Below are 22,165 nucleotides of genomic sequence, written 5' to 3'. Positions count from 1 at the left end.
CCGCACTGTTTTTAATGATGGAAAATTCTGTGAGGCGAAAGCATTTTGTAATTTGTCCTCTGGCTAACTTTTATGTAATATGGTATACAGGGCTTTTAGGGCTTTGACAGGACTACAAACAAGTACACATGCAAACTGTATGCACAACTAAGCTGTATAATTTGGCTCAAAGTATAATGCTGATATTTCACCTCCCTTACAAATGGAAATGCCTTGGTGATAGCGGCATCAAAACATTGTAATTGGCTGTATAATATAATCAGGTAATTTGATAGGATTCATTTTGATAGTGCTCTATTCAAATTGAATAGTTGACAGAGCAGAAGTGGGGTGTCAACTGCCTGTTTGCCACATTCTGCGGCTGTCGCCGCAGCACTGAAATGATGAGGGCTATATCACAGCCCATCAGTAAAGGCAGTGGATTACTTTTTGCGGGAGACTGCTGACTTGGCACGCAGCAGAATGTGGTTGAGTGAAGGCAAGTGGCAGAGCCGAGTGATAATGAAAATAGTTGTGATAAAGATGTAATGGATGTGGGATAGAGGTAAAAAACATTCATGAATAATATCATAGGGAAGGTGTGAGACGTGGATTGACTTGGTCTGATTACACACGGACAATCTGCACCTTAAAAATACATCCCCGCCGACTCACTTTGCATACGCCGCGCTTATCACCTACGAACAGGACGGAGGCAGCAATGTGTCCTATCAAACAGTTGTCGTTCAGAAGTGTTTGAACATGTTTTAAAGCATTTCAAGTGCAAACTGAGTTTAATTAGAATGGCTGCTGATTAACGCTGCTGCGGATAAAGACGAGTGTCCAAAGAATATCAACAGTGGCTCAGCCACAGTGTGTGCCTCTCGTCTGCCTCAGCTGTAAACATCAAAGTCAAAAAATGGAACAAAATTTTGTTGTATGAAAGAGAGTGTGACTATGGTGAAGAGAAGAGACTAATCAATAGAAAAGAAAATGTAGACAGTTCAGTTGTTGTATTTTTCTCAAAGCATTGAATGTGGGTGTGTGCATCAGTAAAGAGGGATATGTGTACCTGCAAGAATTAAAATGAACATGTTTGTTGTTGTGCGTTGCTGCATGTATGAGAAACGGTTGTAACTGGGTTGAAGACACCATTGTTGTATTTGATGGATTTGTGTTCTTTCTCAGATTGTCTCAGCAGTAGCTAAATGCTATAATTGCTGAGTGTAAATGTGCTAACTAGTTCTACATCCCTTCTCCATGCTCACCGGTATACAATATACCCAAAGGGAAGCATGAATAATAAAGACTTCAAATGACAGGCACGCAGCAGGGTTAATGATAAAGGTCAACTTGCCAGCATGCAGCCAGTGAGTGTAAAGGACAAGTGACATGCGGTCACCGCTCACATGGGCTCTTGGCCAATATATGGGAGCAGGACCCACTATTCTCCGGAACCAGACAAGAGTTGCTGCTCTGCAGCGACCGTTCCCAGAGCGGCTGCCATGTGCCACACACTTCACTGATGCTTTTATTAGCCTGCTACGTCGTGTTAGTGATGACAGAAACTAATACAGTTTGATATGGGGAAACACAGCAAGGCTCATATCTGTGTAAACAAAACAGGAACAGATGAGACCTCAGAATATGAGGGGAGAAATCCTGGTACAGTATTCTAGTGAGGTTGTGGATTTTCAGTAATACTCACACACTGCAGAAGAGAAGCAGGATATTCAAGTGCAGTGACTGTGCTATTGAAAATATCACGGAAAGAGACAGAGACAGTGCTCCAGAGGCCCAGCGTCGGTTTGACAGGCAGCTCCGCAGAGAGAATGTCAGCCAACACCTGAAGCCATGCAACTCCAACAAGACATTCAGGATTTATCAACACATTCACTGCTATTATTCATGAGAAACTGGCATTCGGCAGCACCTGATGCTCACATCAGTCCCGCATGATATTTACAAGAATCCCTTGAACTTCTTTTGCCTGTGAGGAACAAAGCTTCTTTCTGTTCTACGGACTAATCTCAATTAAGCCCTGCTGTTGATTACCTTGTGCACGGTTTCTGAAAATCTATACAGAATGGACACTGTAAAAAAATCCAACCCTGTAAGCCAAATCCATCAGCATGAGTTCTAAACAAATTATTTTTTATCCCTGTCTTTCTTTTTAACCATTAAATTGAATTATAGCCTGTGTAACTTACTATATGAAAATTGCTTTGTGCATTTTATTTCTATTACACTATAAGTTCAATATGTCTGTGGATGCTGTGAACATATATTTGTGATTCAGTATTCATCATTTCGTCACTCATCATGACATTGTCAGTGTGGTATTATGATACTGATATTTACAAAACTGAAAGTTGTATTTGTTGTGAATAACCCTTTAAGCTCTTGTGCTGGAAATCCAAACCCTTGAAAAACATATTTAAATCCTCGGATAAACATAATAAATCAAATTAAATGATAAAAGCCAAAGAAGTAGAACTGTGCAGCATGTGTGCAGTACCGAAATGTCAGTTTGGCAAATTAGGGAAAATTTCCATTTCAGTAAAGGTAGATGTCTTGTCTTGCTGTGCATGCATGTGCACACACACGCACACACACACACACACACACCATGTGCATTCACAAAGCTTCCTTAGTTTAACCTGATAACCTTTGCATGTTATGATGGCACTTTAATTAGTTTCCCTTCATTTTTTCTAGGTTATTTGCAGGCAACTCATGTCAAACTTTCTCTGTAGATATGTAATGTACAAATGAATTGTTAGGTATCAACCATCTGCACTACTTCCTTTTTGTAAGCTGCTTTGCCATGCTGTAATTTCATTTCCCTCCTTCAGGCTGCTGTTGATACATAATTTCTTTTGTTGTTGCTGCTGTTTGCTTACATTGGAATCAAAACAAATCAATCCTGAGCAATACACTGATGAGAAGATTTGAATTCTGGGCATGAAGCACCGAAGGCAGGTGGGTCAAGATGAGATTCAGGTGTGTAGCTGTGCGTTGCTATCAGACTTCTCTGTATTGTCATAAGGATTTTCTACCTGTGCTGACAATGTGCAGCACCAGTGTCTTGAAACTGATATCATTTAATATTTTCATACTGAGGAAATAACATTAGGACTGTCATTATTTCATAGTTAAAATTTCAAATAAACATCTTAATCTTAACATCATTTAACAATTACCTAATTCAAAGCATCAAAAATGCTAGTAAGTTTTCTGTCTGTCTGTCCTTCTCCACAGCTATAGTCATAGTCAGAGGTGATGTCACCACTTCATTACGTTAAAACAAAAAAGATAAAGTATGTCATTGTTAAATTGACTGAACTCTCAATAACTCTCAGACTGACTTGTACAAACAAAAGTATTTGACCTCTGAATGCTTAGTGCTGTTGTGAAATCTACATTTACAATATAATCTTGACGTTGAAGAAATTATTAAGGAAACAGAGAAAATTTATATGTTTTTTTTGGCTATTTTTACAAGGTTATTTTGAATTGTACCTAAAGGTTTGATGTGTCTCTGTTGGGTGATTAGTTTTTCTTAGTTATTCCCCTTCTGTAGCCACCATTCATTTCATAACTCTGTAAATTATGGGCCTATTTCTAAAGCCAGTTGTCAAATTTTTCAAATGACCTCATGTGACATGCAGATAACATCTCTCAGTAGCAAACGCGGAAAAACCGTGACGTTGTTATACTCCCCCACAAAGATCAAGGTGAACAGCTCAGATGTGTGACAAAATGTGTGACTTTGACGTTGGGGACCATAATTTCCTTTCTGTCTCCTACCAACAGTGAACACTATTCACTTTTAACCATGACTACAATCTTTCCCTTACCTTGACAGAGTAGTTTTAGTTGCCTCAAGTTAACCATACAGTAATTTATCAGCCATAACTATCTAACAATTTTTCTTGACTTTATTCAGTTTACTGTGGATTTGTCCAACCAATATGGATTGTCAGCTCATTCAAACAGTAATTTTCATAAAAGAGAAAACTAATCAGATTCATAATATTAGAATGACTAAAGACAAAATTAAGACTACACTTCCCTTCCACCTACCTGAAATGACTGCAAAAGTTACATAAGCAGAAGGCAGTCAAGCAAAGGTAGTGCCCACAGAATTCCTTGTACGCTGGCTTACTACAACAAAGCTCTTCCAGTGTGTTCTAATTCTCTACATTTCCCTCCGGAGTGTTTCCTCCTTTATGGGCTTGAAAAGAATGGATGGGCAAAGGAGATGGTAGAAAATCCCACTTGGATCAATTTTATACCAATCAAGGCCTCTAAATAGTGAGGGAGATGTAGTTGGACTGAGCTGGACTGCAGCCATGGCTCCTTTTAGCTACTGTAAGGATATATTGCACTTCTGTTTCATAATGCAGCAGAGAATTATTATATTTTCTTCATAGTGGTTGAGTGGAAATGCCCTCTCACACATTTGATAGACCTTTGTTACGACACATTCAAAACCACACATGACCCTATAAAATTAGCTCTCATAGGAGAAAGATGACACTTGCCTGATGTGTAATATAGGCTGTCAAGGCTATATTGCCACCTATTTGCTTACTACTGTTGCTCTGTGGATACTTTACTACTATACCAAGTATAAGCACTGCACTGACTCTGTATTCTGCAAAATTAGCAGCATTTTTATCATCTGGTATCTTTCTCAAAGCTCCAAGCAGTCACGAACAAATTCCCCGAACAGGCATATTTCTCACCTCTGTCCTATTTTAATATTACCAAACTCCTACATAAGAGGTGTGATTAAAAGCATTGTGACCAGACCTTGTTCACATGCTGTCCCTTCGAACCTTCCTCCCTCTGAAGTGTGTAGTTCCACCCACTGTACCAGTGCATCACACGCTGTTATTTTGCCCCCCTCGGCTGTGCTGCCTACTTTAATCCATTATCCCAAAATGTCCACCTACCTTTGCTTAGCAATCTCCTTCACTACCACCTCAAGTGCCACTCTTTACCGACCACGCCCTCGGGGGTCGTCACTAATCCAACCTTATTCTCCTCCTCGTTCCTCTCCTCCTACTTTCATCAACATCCTGCTCCTCACCCTCTTCAGACTCCAGGCTCCCGCCTCTGTTAGCCCCTCTGCAGCAGTGCTTTGTGGTGGCAGCTGTGGAAAGTGCCTCCTACACATGTGAGGACTGCTGACCTTGGTGGTTAGGCCTGGCCGCTGCTATGATTAATGCCTCTACAAGACAAGAAGCAAGTACCTCTACCTGCCCAGCCAATATATATCTTCTTACACACATCATTCCTGTCACAGGATACACCCGATGATGGACAAATCTCAACCCCCCCCCCCCCTCCTCGCTCTTGCTGTACCTGCTCTAATCATTCCTTTCCAACCCTTCACAACACTGCTGCGAAGGAGTAAAAAACTGAAAGGGGGGGTTGGGGGTTGTTCATTCACACACTTTTTTTTTCTCCTTCTCTGAATGATCAAACATACCGCACTGGGCTCATCTGGAAGGTGTACATGCTGGCTTCCGTTCGATAAGGCTGTTACCTGTACGTATTTTGCCCTAAGGAAGAGAAGAAGAAGAAGAAGCGCCTGTGTGTTTTTGGTTGTGAAGTTAAAAATCCCTCAAGGACAAATGCACTAAGAAGAAAAGCTGTGCTGCCATTAGGAACCCCATACTCCCTCCTAGAGCAGAGTATAAAGCAAAACAAAGCATTCAAGCAATGAATCACCACAGATAGATCTTTCAGGCACCGTAAACAAGAAGCCCAATATGAGTTGGGAATAGACTAAAGTTATAAAAAGTCTCAGAAATACAAATATTCACCTTCAGGTATACAATACATCTTGCTGGTGCCATCCTCTGACAGAGTGATATTTGTTCAAAGACTTCATACAATGATATGTACTGTTTTCTTTTAATTGATTTTCAGCCCCTGTGTCAATATCTCGATGGAGAAGCAAAACAGTAATTTGCAGTTCCCATTACCCAGACTGCATTGTTTTTTATGTGGCATTTTGTCCCCCTCAATGTATATGAGTTTGGTAATGCTAATGATTTTGCATTATTTAGTTCCACAGTCTAATCCATTTACTGTTTTATTAGCATCTACAACTTTTCAGACATGTCCGGAAATCCTAGTTTAGTACTTATGTAGTTTAGTCTGACCCAGCAAGCAGGATAATACATCCATTATACTGGCTAGATGTTCCACAGTCATGATGTTATATAGCTGATATGCTTTGCAATGACACATTAAAGGTTGAGGGGACCTTCAATTTATATCCTTGAGAAACCAAGGTCATTTCGCAATTGCTGGGCAATAAACCAGTCCAAACAGGACTAAGTATAGCAGATCATACAAAAGCCCCTGTTGGTGTGAATATATTTTGGGATTTACTGGTGTGGCTGTTAAAAGGGCATCTGGCTCAGGAAGCAAAGGGGAAGACCAGCCAGGGATTCACACAAAACTGTGAAACGTCTATTTGTGTAAGTTAATAGCCCCTACCACAAAAACCAAAGGTAAAAGAATAGCTTAATCACTACATTGGCAACACCTGCCACTGTGCATGCACTACATTTTGAAATGCCTATTGGGTGCTTTATTTGAGTCTCAGACCCAAATACACTCAATTTAAGGACCACTTGAAAATATGAAAAAAACGTTTGGCAGCGAATGGCATACCTGGAAATTGCAGCTCTACCCCTGAATCAGTATTGGGTCAGATTTTGCTAAAGTGGAAATGGAAATGCCTTCTCTTGTTGCTGTATCATGTTATGTCAGGGCGTGTGAGATAGCTGCTTGGTAAACATTAGTTCTCTGTTTTTGAGGAGGCACTTAAATCTCTACCCCACAAAACTCTAAATTTCGTGCGCCACAAGGCTGACATTTTCCTTCAGTGAACTGCCGTTCAATCTGTGCACTTCATATTGCCATCTTTAGGTGAAGTGTTCCATTTTTACACGAGACGCTGCAGCGGACCCCTTGACCAGATGAAAGCAATTGTTGGGTTAGCTCTTTGATGTCTTTGTAATGCATATTTACTGTTTTGGTGAAAGTACTGCGATCATCTCAACATGTTTTCATCTCAGGGCAGAGCTACAGCAAAGTGTGTTTTGCATAGAGAAAAGCACTACTGTACCGTGGAAATTGATTTCTTAATGGCACAGTTTTCTGAAATGTCATGCTTATGAAATATAATGAGCTTTGTTCCTGTATCCATTAGTTGTAAGATGAAAAAGAAAGACGCATTCTCATTAACGATACATCAGCAATCTGAGTTGGAGTCACAACAGTGAGGAGAAATTTGTTGTTCATTCAGTGTGGAACATCTTTATACAACGCTGCTATGACTGTGATCCTAAGCAGGTAGTTAGACTTAAAGAAACAATACTGTAAAACATGAAGGTGATGCTTTATATGCCACTGGATCAATCTCAAAAAAAATAGATACTGATGTGGAATTGTCATAAGAAGAATATAAAAGTTGGTGAAAAACAGAAAAATATGTGTCAGAAGTGGGGTTGGGTCGACCATGTCATAGTTGAAATTGGGTTCACGTTCATAAAATGGTCCAAAATACCTTTTATCTTTTGACCAAAGGTGAAAAAACCCCCACATTTCTGCTGCTTTGTTGTGTCCATAGTTCACTCTCTTATTTGGTATCTGTGATTTTTTTTTTTTTTTTGCCAGATGTATCCAATGAGAACTAATGAAAACAAATTTCAATTCTCTCACAGCTGTGAGCAAAATATGATTGGATGATGACTGTTCTTGGAAAAATAACATCACAAAAAATGCAGATTGCCATATTACCTGAACATATTTAAAACGGATCTGAAGTCAAAAATTTCCTGTGACTGCCTCATAATAAAACCTGCACTGTGTTTCACAAATTAAATGCTTTTAATGTGAACAAACAGCAGTAGGAAATGTTGTATTTGCAACTTTTTACTACATTCATACATTTCCTGTGAACATCTAGTGTGTGGGTTGGTAATATGAATCCTGCCCAGGAATGGTGGACTCTACCACTAATAATAAAGAGGGGTTGATGCAGAATGTAAATACACTGAATAGCTTTTTCAACCATATATAAAAAGAAGTGTCAAAAAAGGTTTGATTTCATAAAAACTCCCACAAAACTTTTTTATTTCTAACTTTATTATTGTAACAAACTTAATTTGTATGGCACCTTTCAATTCAACTTCCAATAGCTTGCCAAAAGTTACAAAATGTCAGTCTATGGATATCTAGTGTCTGCCTGGGCTTGATTTTCCAACAACATGCTGCATGAAGGCAACACTGTGAGGCAACTCAGCCGGAGCTTCCAGATTTTGGACTTTTCCCATCAGTGTGTGAAAACACAATTAGTCTTGATTGGTTCCCCTCTCTCAACAACTGAGTAAATTCTTTCAATCAGGGAGGTCTCCAGCATCTGAAATGACACACTCTCTGGGTGTGGTACACATTGTGCTGTCTGCAAATCAAAGCAAAGTGCACCGACTGCAACTGAGAACTTAGTTTTGTAATGAAGAAATGCATGAATAATATGTAATATACATACGGTATGTTCTTCTTCCCCAGCTGTGTAAGTGCTGTTTGACAGCAATTGTTCCATTATATCTAGGGCTCAGTCCCACTCAGCATTCTCCCCTTCACTTTTAATTAATACTTTTCAACAGTTTTAAGCTAGAAAGGAAACATCTTCTTGGGGACGGTGAGCTGAGCACTGAGAAACAATAGGTTCCATCTCAGCCCTGTCTTGCAGAGCCAGACGTTTGTTGCAGTGTGTCTGGCAAGAGCAGCTTAAGAGTTAATTTTCTGGCAGTGATGTGTAGGAGAGCAGCTTCAACAAGCTGCTGCAGACTGGAGCATGAAAACCATTACTTCAATCCCTCACTCCCTGACATTAATAGGATGAATAAATGTTTTTGTTCTCTGCTTAATTTGGATGAATTCATCCAAATGGCAATGAAAACAAGTAAATATCCATCTCAGCTCCCCTCCTGATAATAGAAGACAAAGAGAACTCTGCCTTCGTTTTTTTCTTCCACCTACTGTTTGAGAATTCTTTTGCTCGCCGCCGAGCTCATATATCAGATGATAACCAAAATGACTGAGACTGGGAACACTTACTGAGGGAAGCTCGTGTGAGAGGAAGAGTTTATTTTAAGTCGATTCACCCTCGCCACATAGGAGGCTGTCATGTCGAATTTTATTTTGCAGTAACTCAGAGTGATTTTTGTGATCTCAGACATCCGGTTTGAAAAATGAGCCACAAACAGACAGATCATATCCTGCACATTAACTTGTAGTAAAAAATGTAATTTTCATACTCATCACTTTACAAAAGCTGTGCAAGGATATAATAAAGTAAAAATCCATCTCAAGCAAAGTTCATACATATAATTCCTCCATATGTTTGTGTTGATTTATGAATACTTTGTTTGCTAGCTTATTGCTAACTGCTCATTTTTGTAACTGAACTGCACAAGTTATTCTTCTACTGGTGTTTTTGGCAGTTACCAAACAGCTTCAGGTGTATTACCACCACCCTCTGGACTCCATGTAAACAAAGACGGACTGGCCAACAAAGACGCATATATGTGACTAAGAGTAAACAAAATTGTATCTGGGTTTTATCCAGATACAGTACACTTGAAATCATAAGAAAGTGTGATTGTGGTCATGGTGTTCATGTGCTTTTAATGCCCATGGCCTCAAACAGGAAGCATCCAGATGCCATCTTATAGTAATACTATTTAAACAACATCCAGCAGGGTTTAGCATCTAGGTCAAGAGGCCATGAACTCACTGGGTGCTGCTCAGCTCCCGGTGGAGCTAAACAGTTGTGCTTCTGCTGCACACCGTAGTCAGAAACAATTCTTCCAACTTGTGTGATTCCCCTGGCTGAATTACCAACCGACATTGCAGAGAAAGGCAGAGTCACTTACCACACACAGAATAACTTTGGCGATTCTACAAATCAATGCCAAATCACCCACCGCTTTCACTTACACTCCTAGAGTAGGCTGAGGTTATTTTGATTGGATCTAAAACTATTCTTTTGAAGGCCTGAATAACTTGGGTGTACTGAGGTGACAGTCCTCAGCGGCGACCATCCCACCATAAAATGGCTGCGATCAGAGAGATATGGGAGATAGACATCAGAGGTCACAAATAAAACCTGTCAGAGGTGAAAACTCTCCACAAGTACAGACTGTACTTGACCATTCTCCTTTCAGAGCAGTTGGCTGAGAGGAAGTCTCACCTTGGGTTTTGGAAAGAGAGGCAGCCTTTGTTAATTTTTAATGCATTTGGAAACTAGTAATTAAGTTCCCCCCTCCACCCCCCCCCATGGACTGGGAAATTGACATACTCTGGAGAGCCAGTGAGTAATTATATTTGTAAAGAGCAGTGATACAAGATACTCCCCTCTGACTGGGACTCATTACACATCATTAGAGAGGCGCGGCAACTAGGCACACGCACGCGCACCACGTGCACGGACAATACACACAGACACGTATGCACACGCACATGGGTAGAGGGTAGACAAGTCACACACTTTGAGACTCACAGTGTCTCTCTTTCTCGCACACACAGATCAATGAAATCCAAACACTGTTTCTCTTTGGTAAACAAACTCTGCTCTTCAGGTCCCTGACCCCGAGCAGAGCGTGACAAGTCCTAACAGGACAGTCTGGACCGTGTAAAACTCTATTCTCTATATCTCATCTGGTGATAATCATAGTGCGGTGGGTCAATAAGTAATTAAAGATTAAATCTGAAATGAATTCCCATTCATCTAAATAGTGAAAGGTTGAGATATGAAAGTTTCCAAATGGGGCCTCAGGAGAATTGTGGTCCACCCTTTGAAGCAATAATTACCATTACAGCAGCGCAGGGCTAAAAGCTGCAGGGGGATGATAGAACGGCACTAGAAACTTAGTGGACTCCTCTTTAATTGGAACAGGAGTGGCGGCGACTCGACACATCATAGTCTCAGAATAGAATTTGTACAACTCTCCTCCGTGTTACCCCTTCTTTCTACAGTATTTCTCCTCTCTCCCCTCAGCCCTTTTCTGTCTGTTTCTCACTGTACATGTACCCACAGTTTGTGTTTTGCTGTGGAATATGTAACTGCTATGCACACATTATAAAACCATGCTGAAATATAGATTAAATCCACTGCGGCCTGTCCTTTGGAAACACTAAACAAATGCTAAATCTATATTTTATAACACTCTGAGCACCGTCTCTCAATACGATTGCTCCATTTGAGCGAAGTGTCGAAAAGCCCCTGCTAAGCTGGAAATGGTGTAACTGCAAATATGGTGTAACAAAAATGAAATAAATGAAACTCATAAATAAAACATTCATTACGGACGTTTGTAAAGATTTGGTGCTGTCCAATTTGTTGACATTTGCTGTTGAAAATGTTTTTTTTTCATTCTGCACATTAAAAATGCTTTCAGTACAGATTTGTTAGTGAGGGCTGTTGTTGCCTAATAGTTTAGGCCTATTGTTTCTGTGAAATGAGTTAAATATTCAGATTGTTGTGTGCATTTCAAAGGTGTTTACTGCATTATTAATGCCATATTCAGTTTGCCCAGGGACGGTGAGAGAGCTATATTAGTGTCAGAGAGTGCAGTTTGAGTTGCCTTGTCTGCTTTCACTTTAAACTCATTATCTTGTCTAATTCTCTCTGTCTCCATTATTCCCTCATCCCTTTAAGCAGCCTAATTAAAAGGGCTTTCATTTTTTCATTAATATTTATCTATTTATTTATTTATTTATTTTGCATTTCTACATGAAACTGTTTCACCCTGCATAGAATCTAAATCACTGTTTTTTTTCTTTCTTTCTTTCTTTCTTTTCATTATTTAAATGAAGGCAGTCCTGCTGCACAGCACTTGAATTGAAGCCACAGAAGAAGAGAAATAAAATCTGGAGTATTTCCTCTCGGCTTGCTGTCAGATGACCTGATCTTACGCAGCGAGAGCATAGCTTTCAACGATGAGTGCAGTAGCTAATGTGCAGTGTGTCCACAATAAAAACAGTTAATCTACTCTACTTAATGCTGTTTAGACTAAATTATCACCCATATTCAATAAAAAAGCCAGCAAACAAAAATAAAATGAAGACATGTGATTACAATTTCTCATGTTCTGAGTTTTGCAATCCACACTTTATGACTGAAAATCTTCAGACAGCTTAGTGTTAATTGGCCCATCATGGTCTGATTTCTCTCTGGCCTTGGTTTTATTTGGTTTATATGAGTGTGTCTGTAATAACAGTTTAAAGCCGTACCATGGGGAGATTATCAGACCATGCTACAGCGATGGACATTATCGCTCAACTACATGCATCACTTCTTCTCTGCTCATTTCTCAGAATGGCTACTGGAGAGCTGCATCAAGAGAGCTGCTTTGTGAGCTGCATGTGTGTATGTCTGTGCATGTTTTCAAAAGTGTGTGTTTGTGCATGTGGGGTAAACCGCATCTGTACATGTGTGTGTGGGTTGTTTTTGTGTCTTGCTGTCTCGATCGTGGTGTTTGAGGGTGTGTGTGCATGCATGGAGAATGACATTTAGCGAAATGTGGCAGTGAGAGAAGAAACATCTGACTCATAATTGAAGTGCCATGAAAGAAATATGATCATGAATCTGTATTAGGCTTACGTGCTCAGCTTTAAACCAGAGGCAGGAGCAGGAAGCAGCATGCACAGCCAGTACTCCTATACCTTACCACCCTGAAGGCTGATTACGATGCTCAAAATGATGCTCCACAAAAATGACAGAGGAAAACACAAAGCATTCAAGGCGAGCAATCCTGATGACAAAATCGATAGGCCGTAGCACTCTCATCTCCATCAAAAAGAAAGTCTCAGGATGAATGTAGTTGTGTCTCTGTGATTCAACTGCAGCAGTCATCTCAATGTCCGGAAGGATAAAGCAGCACTCTTCCTCAGTCAACCTCCTGCTCTTGACATGTGGAGCTCTCTGAGCAGCAAGGTGAGGCAAACCACTCCATCATGGAAAAAGCTATATATATATATTATGTAATATTTTACTCAATGTCAAATACCGCAAAAAGGCCAAAAGCAACATTGATTGAATGAAAGCTAGCAAGTGTTTCCTATGTAGTCAAAGCCTGATATAGCTCACTGTTCCCCAACCTTTCGACCAACCTTTTGACCCTTTAAAAGAAAGCCAAGTGTAGTTATGACACCTCATCACAGGGTGTATATTCAACCGAACCATTTTCTCGTCTCAAACTATTTCATCTGAAAACATTTTAGTGGCCTGGTAATGTAAAACTATCCAATGTGTAACAGGGAAATGGAAAAGATTTGAGAAAAACAATTTGCTGTAGCAGATATTTTTTTTCTCCTTTCCTATCTAGTTAATCATCCTGTGACCTCTTGGATTTATCGAGTGAGCCCTCAGGGGGGTCGCCACCCAGAGGTTGATTACCACTGATATATCCACTGTGCGATAGACCTCCATTTTAGTTCAAAAAACGATTAAAAACACACCAACAAGCCACACTGTTGCACTGGGTGACATGTTCTTTTATTACTCTGAATATAGATATTGCTGTGTACCATTTCTGAGTCAGTATTCTGACTTTACGCCACAGGTTTGCTTTTAATATTATTCCTCAATTCCTCCTTGTGACCACAGTGTTTGCTGTTCATCAAATAGGCTTGCTTTAATCCACTGCTGAAAACTGTCTCCAACAAAAGCAATATGTACCTCTCTTTGATTAACATTTGCTAAAAACTACAGTTCCTAGCTTTTCTCAGTTTTAGGAAATTACTTGCGCTATTTGTGACCCGTTTTGAACATATTCAGCTGGAACCAGATTGCCACAGACAAAGTCGTTACGTCTGAGAGTGTTGACAGACAGACTTGTTGACAATAAGAAACATACCGAATAACACCAACATCCCCCTTAATATTAACAGCTGCCTATTTTGCCCAAATCTGAGGCAATATTCTCAACAAGTGCAAACATCAACATGGAAATTTCATTTTATATTCAAAGTGTTTTGTAGTCAGTACATAACCACTCTAAATGTAAAAAAATGTGTGAGGAGGGAAATCAGTTGTGTCAGAGAGATGGATGGAATAGGTACAAAGCTCTGGTAGTGTGCTAACAAACTCCATTTTGTGTTGCTGCAGCTGTTTCCATGGAGCTCTCTCTCTCTTTTTCTCTCTCTCTCTCTTTCTCTGCCATTCCACTCTCCCTCTTTCTCTCTCTCTCTCTCTCTCTCTCTCTCTCACACACACACACACACACACGTGTCTGAAAGAGGATTCAGCTGTGTGAGTCAATCTGCAACCAACCGCAACTCAGAGAGAGAACCCCTCATTCTCTCCAACACTCTTCTCCTCGTCTCTATCTCTCCGGCAGCCCACCCATCTCATCATTTTTTTTTTCTACCTCATTACAATAATTTCTTAATTTATTCTAAACCCCAGTCACAACAACAAACCCACATTCACCACACTCAATTACTGTGATTTTGATACACGAGCGCCACATCGACAAGAAGCACAAGAACCAGTCTGTGTATTTACAGTGCCGGGTTCCTCCCTCAGCCTTATTTCATGTGTATGTGGCAATCAGCAGAGCTCATTACACCTAGCTGCCCTACAAAGATGGCCCAGAAAAATGTCCTTGAAGAAGGAAGAAAAAAAAAAAAAGAAGAAGAAAAGATGCTTACCAAGAACTCCGACGCGGTAGTTGAGAGTGATAACGATGACATTTCCATAGCTGGCCAGGACGCTCCCATCGATCATGTTGCCCGTCCCCTCCATGTAGGATCCTCCGTGGATGTAGACCATCACAGGCTTGGCCCCAGTATCTCGTATGTCTGCAAGAGCGGCCATCATTAACACATTCACATTGTCGTCCACCCACTCCGCTCATGGGTCAGCTTAGATTCAGATACAGCAGATACAGCACATGGTGGCCAACAAACAGACAAGCTGACGCTCACCTCCCAGATACCAGCTGCAAGGATACAGTCTGCTGGCCTACTAATGGCAATGGAGGCAATATTCTATCATATCTGCTCCATGAGAAACAAATTAATGTCTACTCATTATGTCGAGTTCATCTCTTTCATAGTAATTGGCCATCTCAGCTGAAAATGTGACTTGTCATTTACCTAGAAACCAAGCTATTAGGGTTGTATTTGGTTCTGTGTTGCCTTACAGGAGGCAGACCCACTTCCCAATATAGACACGCAGGAAGCCATTAGGGAGAATAAAGAGAGAGGTACTCTGACACATCTCCTAACCAGGGAGAAGGCTAATCTGGCTTGACAGTGATAGGGAAAACGTACCAGCTAATTACACAATGCTACCATGCACCTCCTTTTTACACAGGCCTATCTCTGTGCAACAATTTATTTGCACAGTCCTGCTTGGCATTGCAGGCAGTTAAATTTGTGCTTCAGTTTTGGTAAAATGTTGTTTATTTTATTCCCGAACCAGGGCTTGATACCCAGCTGTAGCGACACTCCAGCCAGATAAAGCACATCCAGAGGTAGAGGGAAGAAAAAAGCCTCTGTCTGAGGAATAGACTGAATTACTGACTGGCTAGCTAGAGCTGAGAGACAAGACAAGAAACTCTCTCTCATTTTCACTCCTGCTCTCCCCTACCCCCGCTTTCTGTGTAGCTTCTCGCCTTCCCCTCCCTCACTTTGTATCGCTTTCACTCACAGACTCTCCCCTGTCTCTCCCTGTTTCTCTCCCGCCTCCCCCCCCCATCTCTGTCCAACTCTCTGCCTCTTTTTTCCCCCTAAGCCCTAAGAGTGGTGAGAATGAGAAGGGGTGGGAAGGCAAAGAGTGAGGAAGACAGAGAGAGAGAGAGACACACACACAAAGACAGACCGGAAGGAAGGAAGGAAGGAAGGAAGGAAGGGAGGAAGGAAGGAAGGAAAAAAGAGTGAGGAAAGGAGAAAGAAATGAATAAAGATGGAAAAAAGAAGAATGAAAGAAGAAAGAAAGAAAGAAAGAAAGAAAGAAAGAAAGAAAGAAAGAAAGAAAGAAAGAAAGAAAGCAATGGGCTCAGATTTAAAAGGGTGGTATTGTATTCTGGTTGCTATGGTGACTGAGAGCCAAAATTCAAAATCCTCAAGAACAGCTAATCGCAGACCACATCCTGCACAGCCCAATCTGCATCCATCTGCAGGCACTGCTCGTCGTTATGCACCCCATCACATTAGCATGCTCAACACTGAGGACAACTACTTAAATGCATTTTGTAGAGACACGGTTTTTCTGTAACCCCTATAGTAGAGCTCAGCCTTGATTCACAAGTGTTTTTTTTTTTTTCACTATTCCCTTGGTTATTCATGGCCCTGTTACATTTAAAAGCAAAGCAATAACTTGTATATGATGTGGCCTTATTTATGGCTTTCTTTATCTTGCTGGTATCTGAGAAGGCTACACAGTGAAATGTGATTTATAGCTGACACTTCTCTATGCACACACTTATCTTAGACAAGAGGAGGAGGGGATGCATGGGGTGAGAAAGCATGGAAAGGTACAGTCAGAGAGGGGAAAGGGGGGCAGAGAGGGGAAAGGGAGAAAAACAGCAAAACGATATCCTACACAAGCTACTCAAACAAATGGGCCATAGATACAAAGAGAATGGCAAAGAGGAAGAAGGAACAGGGGGCAGAAATAAGAAAAAGAGATTAGTCATGTCAATGTTATCAGTCACCTCTTTTGTTGATTCACATCATGTCTCCATGACAACAGTTAAATCCCTTTGGGAGTGTGATACAAGACATTGAAGCTCCATTTGTTCTAATCTATTTATTGACTTGATCTGATGTGGGAGGTGCCACACAGATGTGATATACAGTAACTCACTGACAGTGATTTGTGTCAGAGGAAAATATACATGCAACAGATCCCAATTGGACTTTGGTTTACAGTAAAAAATAATAATAATGCTTTCTGGTTACAGACACATCTGGGCTGCAGCACGGCATGACTTGGAGCTAATGAAGTGAGTAGCTCTTCTTAACCAATCAGATCAGAGCTTTAACAGTTGCTGTGGACAGCCTAATCTAGTGAAACAGGTGACTGGCTACCTCGAAAAAACTGCTTCCTGATTCACTACTTCTCCGAGGCAAACACATCATTACATTAACACACATATCCATACAGTAGCATCACAAGGTCCAAAATGTAGCACAGAGCTCTGTGCTAGAAAAGAAACAGAGATACATTCATTAATGCACACAGCAGTATATTTGCAATAGAACTCCATGCACAATGAGATACAAATAAAAAAGACAAATAAACTCATGATCTGGAGATGAAAAAAAACAAAAAAAATTGGTGCATGATTGAAATGTAGATGACAGCTGATGTGCGATGAACAGTGAGCTGAACAGAAACATCATTTGAATAACAGATCATTTTCTCACGTATTTCTCTCAAACAGACAAGTGAGATCATGCATCATCTACTGTACAGTCACATACACTCAGAGCACATTATTAAAACAGTAGAAAGTAGAGAAAAGAAATTCCAATAAATAATCCAACGGTCTACAGTTTGCTGCACTTCACTTCCTGCTAGACAGAAGGGTTGGGGACAGTCCTACCTTCAAATACATCACAGAGCATGAATTTTAGGAGGACCCGAGGAGCATAACCTTTCATAGGTGCATCACAGTAGCCCTGGACTGATTGGAGTGTCAGTGGGAGGCATAACTCAGTCCTGAGCCGAGCCTCTAAGTGTTGCTACTGCAAGTGAAACCCACCAGGAGGGCTGGGAGCACTCTTTCCTTCTTCCTCTATCTTATTTTGGCTCTCTCTCGCTTGGTAACTCTAAGTCCGTATCTTTGTCCTTTTGCCTCTCACTCCATTGAAAACAGTCAGTCATATATCTGACGTTAAGCGCCCCAGAACCGGCCTTGACACTCCGTAGTGGGACAGGACAAAGGCGAGTGGAGATAAGTGTCGGTGGCATTCACTGTGTCAACACTTGGTGAAACATGGTGGCTGTCAGTGGCTATCAGTGAGGTCTGAGGTGGGAGAACGGGTGACAATGTCCTGATGTGGCAGGACATGACATGCACCCTACTGTATTGCTCTTGTCAGGCCGAGCTTCACGCTTCACTCATGACAAGTCCATTACTGGCCATGTTCACATTTAAGAACGGCATATAGTTTTTCTGGGGAGCTGCTTCGCAAAACAGGCAGTGTAATTACACCAAATTATACAGCTGCTTGTGCGGCTGTACAAGTCACTGACAGTATTGTGAATGTCACTGAATGTCTGCTTAATATTCCCTTTATGCAGAATCAAATGAACTAGCACTGTGTGTGACTAGGCCTTGGAGGGAAAAAGGCTAAAGTGAAGGAACACACAGTAACAAATTTTTCTATTTTTGACTCACAGAAGACAGTGGAAGGAGGACCATGGGGGGGAAAAAAACTGTTGCATAGCTGTTGCTATTTTAAGACAGTTGACTTTCAGAGCCTGCACATCATCAGGAGTGATGGGGTGGGCAGAAAAAAAGGAGCACCTTACAGTTGCAGTATGTCAAAATCACAGTGTTCTCTACAACGCTTGACATTTCTGGGAGTAACTGAAGTATGTCTTATGTAAAGGGAATCTTGGCATTGGATATATGAAAAGGAGATGTGTTTGCCTCTACTATGAATCTTGACATCACTACAGTAAATGTAACGTGAGGAATGACCTTTGTGTGAAGGTGACTTCTTGCTCCCTGGCTGGCTGGTGTGTTTGTGCGTTAAATTTGATGTTGGCAACAGGGCAAACAGCGAGTGGCATGTATATGTAAGAGGATAGAGAGAAAACAGAGACGGGGATAGACGCAGGCTGAGGAAAATAAAAGGGAAGACACAGCAAGAAGCCTACAAGGCTATTAGCCAAAGCCCCCTACAGCTGGCCTGGATCTAGAAGAGAGGAAGAAGCTGTAGAGGTGCTGTCATCCCTAAGTCTCACAGAGTGAAAGAAGACCAACCCTTTAGTCTTTCAGGGAAGCCCGCTGTCCTTGGTGTGAGCCACAAAAGCTGTCGTTATACAGTACAAACTCACTGAAGGATTGACGACAGCACACCAATAAACACATTACAAAAGTGCACACAGCAAACAGACATGCTGTGGCATTGCATAAGGAAAAAGTCAAAGTGCCTCAGTGAACTAATTCAAAGTGTATCTCCACTCTTGTTCCATTCTTTTCAAAAGCAGGGTGTTTTTGCATGTTTTTGCCTTGCCAATTATTTCGTGCCACTCAAGAGTAAAGGACAAACGAAAAAAAAAAGAGAAAAGATCACAGTAACAGTCTGGTTCTCCGATCCTTTGAAATGGCTCAAATGATGCCCTTGTGGATCAGCCATTAGCAGCAATGCTTATCTTGGAAAGAAGCTGAGAAGCAGCATTCCAAATATCTCTGCATAAATGGGCTTCAAGGGGCATGATTCCTCATCCCTGCCACATCAGAGAGAATAGGATAGTGGCAGAATGGAGAGAATGGTGTGTGAATTGCCCCCACTGTCGATTCACCAGTCTCCAGGCTGCCTGAGCTGAGCTGAGGGCTTTGCTGGATGGGGATCCAGTCAGGCCTGTGCAATGGAATTAATGGTAATACCCAGGCAGGTGGAGCTCAGCTCTGCTCCCTGGCACAGCAACGATGGAGAGCTTCTGCAAGGGTGGGGGTATATATATGTGTGTGTGTGTGCGTGTGTGTATGGATATGTATGTGTGTGTGAGTGTGTGTGTAGTCTTCTTCAGTGCTTGCTTCTAGAGCTTGGAAGCAAGCACTGTTTATGTGTACAAGTGCGTGCATGTGTGCATGCTTCACTGATTTAATGGATGTGGGTGTACATGTCTGAGTGTGTGCACATTCACACAGGGTGGAAGCATTCCTCCTGATTAGAGCTGGAGTCTCAAAGTGCCAAATGACAGACAGACACACACACGCACACACACACACACTCATCTATTTTTCATCAGTGGGAGAGGGCCGAGGCAGCACTGGTGCGAGACACTCTAGAGGTGGAGTGGGGACGGCTGCTTCACTCTGCCTAACACTGGGCACAGTACCTCGGCACCACTGCCATGTTCCACCTGGGAGATTTAGCTCCTACACAGCCTCACTTCCTCTATTTACATGCCCACCTTTATCTAACAACAGCAGGTAGTTGATTGAAAGCTTGCGCTCCCTTTTACAGTGCAATAACAGCCTCTAAAATTGAGTCTTGATTGTGGGACGGTGTAAATCACAGCAACTTGGCCCACACACTCATGTTGCTGGAGGGAGTGTTGCGCAGAATTTGAATAGAGTTCGGGGGGTGCCAGGGGGCTGACTGTTGCTCCGACAGACAGGCGGTCACACAAAGGGACAGACGGAAAGACGCAGGAAGAGACAAACAGACAGAGTGGCTAAGAGGGAGAGCCTCAGGGACAGCCAGCGGACAGATAGAGATACAGTATGTATATAAATGTCATTATATTATTCCTCCATTTTGCTTATCTGCTCATCTCACTTTAATGTTTTTATTGGCTGTTTCACAATCTTTTTATTGTAAATTTCTATATTACTATTCAATTGCATATGTTGCTTTCATCTCTTTGGTAATGTGAGAAACCCTTTTATTGTTCCAATAAAACATATTTGAATTAGAATTTAAGAGCATGGCCAGAGGGTTCTAACGAGGAGGAGGGCAGCTCAAATATAGTGGAGGGAGGGGAGGAATTAGCCCAGGATAGACAGAATGCCAACTGAGACAGCATGGTAATGCTGGGATGAACAGACTGAGAGATGGAGGGGGTTAGACAGAGAAGCCAGACAAGACAGCAGCTCCCTGGAATGAATGAGAATATGTGGATGAGAGGTGCATCACTTAAAGAGTGAGAGAGTGGGAGTTCTACTTGTGTTTTGATTCTACTTGCCCTTTAACTTGAATACAACTGTCTGATTTTCATCGGTAATGTATACAGTGCATTTATTGTAGACAAGGAGGCTGTTATTGCCCACAATAATAGTACAGCCACTTGTGAGAGTGGTAGTATGTAAGACAGTTTATAAGGACTTTGTGGTTTGTGTTGTGTACTCAACCATCCTTCAGTGAGGAAAGTCTTTTTTTTCCACTGAGGTAACAGTTCTCTTTGGAGGGAATATAGAAGAACAGAGGGGAGTCTCTGAACACTGGTTTCATGTGTCGGGCTATGACACTTCAAAAAAATAGACACATCCACCAGAACAATGAAAATCTTCTGGATCATGTTTAGGGATTGATGGCCAACTCTGTCACACATTAGTTACAGTGCTGTGGCGGAGATTCTGCTGGGACCGTATTGTGCTTCTACGGTGATGCTCTGTAAATAGTATTAGTTGCGCTCTGTAAAGAATAGACTTGTCACATTTTCAGTGAGGCTAGTCTTGCACAACAGCTTGGAGACCAAGCCACTGTGTATGCATGCAAAGACTTGCCAGACAAAGGGATCGGCACTTGTCAGCAATTTTGAACGGACTTAGGGCTCCATACACTGACGCATGTGGGCTTGCTTGAAGGAAGACAAACATCCACACGCTCGCACGTATACACACAGTCAAGCCTCAGACCAAAGGCAATTTGGCTTCAGTTGCAACAGCTCGCCCTGGGCTTGAATGAGGAAACACCTGTGTGTCAAAGTGGTGCCATGGCAACGCTTCCTGTTCTGTGATCAAGGCCAGCATGAGGCTTCTTTTTGAGAGAAAAGCCCACTGGCAAATAGGAAGGAGCTTCACTACAAACCCTTCAACATCTGGAGAGATCCCTGGCCAGCCGGCCTCAGCTGGGTTTAAAACCCAACACAGGACCCACAGCAAAACCAGCATTCACAGTGCCAACATTATCATTTTTCTTGCCAAATAGAAGGTCCATATGCCTTAAACATGTGTTGAGGTCCCAAACAGCCACACTCCAGACATACAATTAAATCATGTCCACAGAATGTACACACAATGTGCAAAAATCCAATCTGCTCATGAAAAACAAATGCAGTATAAATCAAGGGCTTGATCCTTGATACCCAACATCATGCTTGCATCACCCTATAGTAGCAAAGGAAGACAAGGGCGGGGCAATATCAAGGGTTTGATTTAGATTCAGAGACTTAAGCCGT

General features: G+C 41.6%; 1 protein-coding gene across 2 annotated transcripts in view; it reads right to left on the bottom strand.

Moving 5' to 3' along the window:
- nlgn3a (neuroligin 3a) overlaps positions 1–22,165 on the bottom strand; it is a 114,409-nt gene that overhangs the window by 59,716 nt on the left and 32,528 nt on the right. For both annotated transcript variants that reach the window (XM_042419730.1, XM_042419729.1), the window contains one exon: positions 14,728–14,877. In XM_042419730.1, coding sequence (XP_042275664.1) covers positions 14,728–14,877 — 150 coding nt within the window. The remainder of the gene's footprint in view (positions 1–14,727; positions 14,878–22,165) is intronic.

Source organism: Thunnus maccoyii, chromosome 8 (assembly GCF_910596095.1).
Source record: "Thunnus maccoyii chromosome 8, fThuMac1.1, whole genome shotgun sequence".
Lineage (NCBI taxonomy): Eukaryota > Metazoa > Chordata > Actinopteri > Scombriformes > Scombridae > Thunnus > Thunnus maccoyii.
This window is presented reverse-complemented; position numbering and strand designations above follow the sequence as displayed.